The sequence below is a fragment of the Amphimedon queenslandica genome, unplaced genomic scaffold, assembly GCF_000090795.2.
Source record: "Amphimedon queenslandica unplaced genomic scaffold, v1.1 AMPQUscaffold_13522, whole genome shotgun sequence".
NCBI classification, from domain to species: domain Eukaryota; kingdom Metazoa; phylum Porifera; class Demospongiae; order Haplosclerida; family Niphatidae; genus Amphimedon; species Amphimedon queenslandica.
The window spans coordinates 185,917-193,971 of NW_003546242.1; the positions used below are offsets into that span (position 1 = coordinate 185,917).

Consider the following 8,055-nt stretch of genomic DNA (forward strand, 5'->3'; position numbering starts at 1 on the left):
AAAAACATAATGACGATTAAGAACTAGACCAGTTTTGGCCAATTGATCAAAGTTAGGTGAAGAGATAGCTGGATTCCTGAAACCAACATCAGCAAAGCCCCAGTCATCAACCAACACAAACACAATATTAGGCAGTTTAGCAGTTGCAACAAAGCAACTACACAAAACACAGACCAATAAAGACACCAGTAGTCCAGCCATTATATTAGCATCACATGACATGTATCAGTTGTGAGTGTATTCATTTTACCAATGAATATCTGAATGCAACAATGTACAAGTAATTCAATTTGTTGTAATACCATTGTTTAGTAACAATGGCTAGTATACTGCTGTCATTATTACCATGCATAACGTATAGTTGCTTTGTTACAGCTGCCTAAATGTCAAATGCTCTCCATCATAAGAATTACTTAATTTATTGTAATAATATCATTACATAATAAATACACATTGTATCTATTAATGTCTATATACACATACTTAATTAATAACTGCTGTATCACTACTGTCACAACATGGTATCTCTTTCCTCTAAACTCAATTATCCAGTTAGTGATTAGGGCTGCACTCCACACTGAGAGAGAATGATATCCCATCTTCTAGTGACATACTGGCAAATTAATCTGTACAATTGAACTGATATATTAATAATTTGTGTATTTAATTAACTCATTTGAATCTGGCTCATAATCACAGTATACCAGATCTGTTTGCACAGTGAGTTTTATGTAACAAAAAGATGGCATAATAAAATTAATAAAAATAAACAAGTATACAAGTAACAAATATATTTGCTAGTCCTCAATTAAAGTTAATTACAATGGTAATTGTTTGCATGTACATGTACACACATGACATACATGTATACATAATGACAGTAACACAATAAGAGATAATTATACTTTATTAAATTTTGGCAAATTTGGCATTTTGATACTCATTCACCAAAATAAAATACACTATTTATACCATTATGCATGTACTCAATGGCACATGGCCACAAATTCACCAATTAAACCCACCAATCACCAAAATTTTAGCAATATTCCCTAAAATTTCTCCCCTCCAAAATTACCCACTATACAGCACTGTATATCTACATGTATCTATTTAAAAATGATTTCCAAACTTGATACTAAAGTTAAAATACATGTACAGGCACATTGTATTATACATGTATGCCATATAAACCGGCATCTGTGTACACAAGCCTATAGAATACATTCCCACATAAAATACACATGCTACATAATCTATTGAATTCCAGAACTGACACTGTATACTGTATCACAATGGTGACACAAACACAGACAGACACATGCATAATTCTCACATACACACTGTATAGGCAAAGAGACAAATACAACACACAAAAAGACACAGACACATGCACATACACATATATACTGAATACCAGCATTATCAGTAGCTTTCACTGATGAGTATCAAGTATTTACTTATACAAATTATGTTTCTAAATTATTGTGCATCATACATTGTGCATGTAGTAATTTCATGTATTATCATTTTTTGTACACATGCACAAACAATGATCTTAAGTCTTTTTCACTGTATATTCATTAGTCTATAATAAACATGCTAGAAAGCCCAAAATAACTTCATTGAGACTGGGCGAGTAAAAGCGAGCCCCACATAGTTGAGTCGAGCATATTTGTTTGTTTGTATACATACGTCACCCCTGTTTATGCGTTTAAAAAAATAATAATCACACATTTTTAAAATAATAATTTTGATAATTACGGTACCACATGCAAAGACAATGAGTATGAGTAAAGCTGGAACAGAGGAGTTCAAGAGTATTCAAGAAACAAGAGAAGCTGAAGCTTAAAACATGAGTAATTCACAAGAGGATGCTCATGAAGCTCATCGACTTCTTCGTAACGAGCGTGATTGGAAGAGAAGAAGGAGCAAGACTGAGGAGGAGAAAAGAGCAAGGAGGCCAGACTAGAGATAGCCCAAAGACAAATGGAGTCTCCTTCTGGCTTCTGAGACCAACCATCTTCCATGCTAGATCTAACTGCAGAGATTCTTAACTCATAAAGCTAGAAAAAGCTATGAAATTCCTTCCATGCAAATTCTGCATTAGTGTATTGACATCAACATTCATGCAACATTTAATAGCTACTACATCATTGTATATAGACATTGTATATATAGACATTGTATATTGCTAATCGAAATGTTAATTGTTTTGCTTGCCCCTTAATGTTTTACATTCACCTAGTCTATGGTGGTATAAAATAGCAACATACATTTACATGCATTGTAAATAGAACAGGGATATACTTATTAAAAATCATGCTTGGCTTTTTAAAATAAGTTTACATTTTGATTAAAATTAGCTTATTTATTCTGTATCAAAAAATGAATACATAAAAAATTATAATTTTCTTCTAGTGATTTTTGATGAAATACTAGTACAGGGTCATTGGCCTAATTTTTGAATAATTTTAAAATTCATAAAAATCCAATTTTTTGATTGGAATAGATCCACTGAAAATTTCACACAACCTAAATACATGCATATGTATCAGAAAAAATTATAAAATGATAAATTCTCCCTTAGCAACAAATATTTACTCTGTACTATCGCACAGAGCCTTTGGCTCAATTTACAGTAACTTTAAAAATTCATAAAAATTAATATTTAAATTTTAATTAGAAACTTTCTACAAAACATAAGTGCATGTATATGCATTTTTTAAAAATTAGAAAAAATGAAAAATTTTCCTTTAGCAATTTTTGGTGAAATATCTTGTGCTATAATACAGAGTTTTTGTCCTGGTTTTTGAGTAACTTTAATTGGAATCAAGCCATAGCAACTTTTGACAAAATACCCTGTACATACATCTGTGTACACACATATACTGTAGCCAAAGGACACTTATGCATACAAAAGAAAAGCACATAATAAATTTGAATCATACACATAGGAATGGGGGGGGGCTGGGGGGGCTGAAGCCCCCCAACTTTTCAGCAAGAAGGGCTTAGCCCCCCCCCAATGTTCACATGCTAAGTCATACTTTTTAATGTTGAATCATTCCTACCTACACCTATGAATTCTAGCACTGACATGTAATGTATCATAATGGTGGCACTGGCATAGTCAGTAATATCTATGTACATACACAAACAGACACATGTATGTTCCAGTATGTTCACACATTTTTTAACAAACATTAAATACAAACACATTCACACTAAAAACACGCATACTGAATACTAGCATTATCCATCAGTAGTTTTCACTGAGTATCATGTACATGTACATGACATTACAATTAAACCTCATAAGTTACAATAACTAATCTAATTATGTTTAAAAATTATTGTGTATCATAATTGTATCTAATTACCAGTTTTTTAATTTTCCTTTGTTAATGTCCATCATATCTTCTCTTATAGGCAAGGTACTGATCCTCTGAAATTAGTCTAGGTACTTCTGTATCCTGACAGAATAATAAAAAATCAAAAATAGTTCGTTATAATTGATGATGATAGAAAGCATACCTTGTTGTAAATTGCATTCATTGCAGCTATGATTGCATACCGGTATATATCAAGCTCTAGCCCCACCCACATTTAGCAATTAGCATAGTAGGTGGGACTCAATATACAATACCGGTATACGCCGTCAATCATCACTGTGCGTATCCTGAGGCCTTGCCTGTGCTGCAGATCATGGAGAGTAAGAAAATGTCAAGAGGACTTAATGGCGAGGACTTTGGTCAAAGAAGGCCTCCACTACATGAAATGATTAGAACTATATTGAGAGAATATCCCAGTGGTCAAATCTTTAAGGTCAGTGAGTAAACATAACGACTGACTAAATCATAATAATGTGGTATAGATCTACATAATAATACTAAAGGGAGGTTTACAGTATTATGCTAGCCCTAATGTTACATTGATGCTGGAATAGAATTTGGTTCTATTCTAGCGTAAAGCATGTGTCAAATGGTCAAATTGCCCACGCTTCGATTAAAAACTGACGGTCTGGCGTCATATTGTAAACTAGGCTTAATTTGAACCTTACTGATATGTATGGCTATTTCATGCTAAGTATCTAAAGAGTGATTTGTCTTTTATCTGCTGTATCCCAATTCATTATTGGCTTGGTAGTTTAATGTTTAGTACTATTATGGTCACATCATGTCAGTTTCATTATTAAACCAGAGGAGTGTAGTTAGTTGGAGGCCTGGCAGCTGTAGTGCCTAATATTGCCTATTATATTTATATTACAAGTCCAATCAAATTTGAGGGGAGGGGCTGGCAAGGCCCCTTAACTACGACACTATATTGACCATAAATGGAAGCAAATTAGTGTCAAATTGTCAACAGTTGGCAAGACATGTGCCAGCTCTTCCTGTTTACCACAATGTAATGTGATTTCCCTACTTACATTGTCTGCTTATCTTTCAATCACTAATAAACATAGTTTTTTTTTACTTTTATAATTGTAAATCTGGTTTTTCTTTTGCATGATGGTCATAGTACCCTAAGTTCCTTTATTCCTCATTATGTTTTTTGTTCTTTCTTCTCTTTTTATTTCTCTTTTTCATTTTCTCATCTAATTCTCTGACTCTTATACTTGTCACCGTCTACGTAATTCCCAAACAGGAAATTATACAGAATGCTGATGATGCCCGTGCCACAGAGGTCAAGTTCTATTTAGATTGCCGTGTATTACAAACACTTCCACCATCACTATTATCAGTTGTGTGTTCAGAAGCAAATCAAGAGGTGCTATCACAACAGTTCACTGGACCTGCACTCCTTTCCTATAACAATGCTCCTTTCAGGAAAGAAGACTGGGAAAGCATACAGAGTCTTCAGCAGAGCGGTAAAGCCAAGAATCCACACAAAGTTGGAAAGTTTGGAATTGGATTTAATTCTGTGTATCACATTACTGGTAAGAAGAGAAAAACAAGCTTGTACATGTAGTGCCATTTTACTTGGAATTATAATGATATTCATGACTTAAGTGTCACTCGTGAATAATCAATTCATTTGTATTTTTAGACCTCCCAGTTATTCTCAGTCAAAATTACTGTGGATTCTTAGAGCCACAAGAATCAGTGTGGAAAGGAGAATCAGGTAAAGGCTATTATCTGGAGAATCTTATTGATGAATGTCCTGAAGTACTGGAACCCTTTGATGGCATTTGCGGTTTCTCTAAAGAATCAACACAGTATAATAATAATACCTTATTTAGATTTCCACTGCGTAACAAAGCCTCAAAACTATCTAGTGAAGTCTATGATATAGACAGGCTTCACAAATTGCTTGAGTCTCTTAAAGAAGAGGCACAATATTTACTTGTTTTCCTTCGTTCTGTTTGTTCCATTGAAATATTCAAAATCACTGAGAGCAATGTCACTGAACCACTGTTTAAAGTGAGCGTAAGTGAAGCAGATTTTGATTCACGATTAAAGCAACAGCGACGGTTAGTTAGTCAAGTTGAATCAATCTTTTTAGGTGAATTATCATGCACTGTAGGCCAGTTGGTTAATGATACTTCGCATTTTCACATTCACATATCTATTAATGGTAGATTCACATCTGAGCATGAGTGGCTAGTAGTGAATCAGGTGGGCTCTAAAGATGATGAAGTAATGCATCTTGCAGAGAAGCAGCGTGTACTTCCTTGGGTAGGAGCAGCTGTTGATTTGAAAACGAGTTGTTCAGCTGGACGAATCTTTTGCGTATTGCCTTTACCTGTAGAGGATCGAGCCCCAATGTGCATTCATGTGAATGGTACATTTGCTGTTAGCAGTAATCGTCGCTCACTGCAATGGGAGGCACAAGAAAGGAAAGGAGACGAAGAGGGGACATGGAATAAGTTGCTAGTTAAGAAATGCCTTCCTTCTTGTTATCTAAAATTAGTCTTTGAGCTTATGGCCCTTGATATCCCTTACGACACTGTATATAACTGTTGGCCTGACATACAGAGGTTAGGTGGTACACCTTGGGATTCTCTGTTAGAGCCTTTTTACAGTTCATTATTGAACAGCAACATGGTCGTCCATACCCAAGCAATTGGAAGCGGGATGTGGATTAGTATTCAAGAAGCTGTTTTTATTACTGATGATGTGCCTATGCCAGTTATAGAAGCAATGAAATCATGTGGCATTAAGTTAGTCGAGCTTAATAGCAGTTGTAATCAAGCATTGGCCCATTATTATAATAGAAAAAGAAGCACTATAAGTCCTGCATTAGTACGAACAAACTTGAAGCACAATCCAAGTTCCTACCTTTACGTATCAAATGAAGCCAAGATGGAAATCCTAAAGTATTGCTTTCGTGACAATAATTTTCGAGATTTAGCTGGACTTCAGCTCATACCTTTAGCTGATGGATCGTTTCAACAGTTTAAAATGAAATCAAATTTATATGCTGATGGCTACTGTGTTTGCACTTCTGAAAACCCCAGTGCTCTGCTACCTGGTTTAGAAAACAAATTGATTAGTGTTTATGAGGAAGATCATACATTACACTCATTACTCTGCTCCATAGCACGTAGTGGTTATACACAGCTGACTATGCTAAACTGTCAGCAAGTAGCCAATTTAATATCACAATGCAATACAAGCTCATGGTCATATGCACAATTGGCATATTTTTGGCAGTGGCTTAGAAACCAACAGTTGGCATTTTTTCAAAATAAGTTAATTGTGCCAATAAAACTCCCTTCAAATAATAGTAAAAGTATTGTCCGACTGACTACTAAAGAAGGAGTAGTGTACATTCCTTTATACACTGCTGTTTCTCAGCCACTTTTAACTTCATTAGAAAAATGCCATATCAAATTTGCTGATGCAAATGTTTTTGATTATTTATCTCATCGTGAGCTTGCTAAATATCTCAATAAATTTGAGTGCAATAAGCTACTTGATGTTATTTCTTCTTATAATGTAGCAAACATAAGATTTTCTGATGATGAAGCTGCCAAGTTACAAGATTTTTTTTCCAATGTTTTATTTGATAGCAATAGAAGAGCAGCTATTGCCAAGCTGCCTATTTTTAAAGTGCTTTGTGAAGAATCAATTCGATATTCCATTGATGTAATTACATCATCTTATGCTGATGACAAAGCTATTGCTACAAATGGTGCCTTTAGTTTCAGAACTGATCTCCTTCCAAGTAGGCCTCTAATCATTGACACTACATCAGATAATGCATTGAGGCTTTTGAGATATATGACAAGCCATGTTTCCTTTATGACAGAAACAGATTATCTTTTGAACGTAGCATTCAAGCAGATAAGAAACAGGAACTTTGCCAATAGTAATATAGTTCCATTTATGAAAAGTGTTATTGATAATTTCTACAGTTCAGAATACAGACAGGCCTCTCGTAAACTGATAGCAAATATGAAAGACTTACGATTTGTTGAAGTTTCATTATCCACACAGCTTGAAGCTCCTTGTAATCTCTTTGATCCTGATGTATTGATTTTAAAACAGCTTTTTCTTGGTGAGTGCAAGTTTCCTGCTTCCAGCGAATGGTCTCACTTAGGAATTCTGAGACAGTGTGGCTTAAAAGCATCAGTTGATGCTAATGAACTTTTTCAAGTCATATCAACTGTTAGAGTTACTTTGCGTAGGTACCAGAACATAGTTGCTACTGATGAAAATAGATATCTCAGATTAAAAGCAGCTCTGAAATATTTGTCAGATAACCCTAGCTTATTAAATGCCTACCTAAACACACGTGACACGTTATTGACAGTGTTAAGAAAGCAAGCTGAACAGTTCTGCTGGCTACCAATAGCAAGCAGCCCTCCAAGCCAATATCCTTCCTGTTTAGTGTGGAAGGGATCACAGTATCCTTCATGCTTAGCTTCATTTAGTGTAGTTAATCCTCTCATATTGCTGTCACAAGATCTTACTGCAGCACCAGGGCAACATGTACCACACAATTTAATTGTTGGCTCAGAAGCTGTTTTTATTGAGAGTGTTCCCAGAGAGCTAGCTCAGCAGTTTCGTTGCTCAGCAAAAAATGTAGTTTCTGCTGTTATCTCTCATTTCA

General features: G+C 34.9%; 2 protein-coding genes and 1 long non-coding RNA gene across 4 annotated transcripts in view; 1 reads left to right on the top strand and 2 right to left on the bottom strand.

Annotated features, from left to right (window-relative positions):
- The window catches only part of LOC100633070 (arylsulfatase J-like), a 7,793-nt gene extending 7,558 nt beyond the window's left edge, over window positions 1-235 (bottom strand). Inside the window, exon 1 of one of the 2 annotated variants that reach the window (XM_019996809.1) lies at window positions 44-235. In XM_019996809.1, coding sequence (XP_019852368.1) covers window positions 44-222 — 179 coding nt within the window. In that variant the 5' untranslated portion in view covers window positions 223-235. Of the gene's footprint in view, window positions 1-42 lie in introns of both variants that reach the window. The other variant, XM_019996854.1, reaches the window with a different exon arrangement.
- Window positions 236-414: 179 nt separating this feature from the next.
- Window positions 415-3,569, bottom strand: LOC109582289 (uncharacterized). Its single transcript, XR_002185025.1, has 3 exons — window positions 3,535-3,569; window positions 3,381-3,473; window positions 415-626 (listed from the first exon to the last, which is right to left on the bottom strand). It is a non-coding gene; the product is annotated as an uncharacterized LOC109582289 (long non-coding RNA).
- A 95-nt stretch (window positions 3,570-3,664) lies between these two features.
- LOC100633198 (sacsin-like) overlaps window positions 3,665-8,055 on the top strand; it is a 14,140-nt gene continuing 9,749 nt past the window's right edge. The window contains exons 1-3 of the mRNA XM_019995098.1: window positions 3,665-3,825; window positions 4,645-4,936; window positions 5,047-8,027. Coding sequence (XP_019850657.1) covers window positions 3,706-3,825; window positions 4,645-4,936; window positions 5,047-8,027 — 3,393 coding nt within the window. The 5' untranslated portion in view covers window positions 3,665-3,705. The remainder of the gene's footprint in view (window positions 3,826-4,644; window positions 4,937-5,046; window positions 8,028-8,055) is intronic.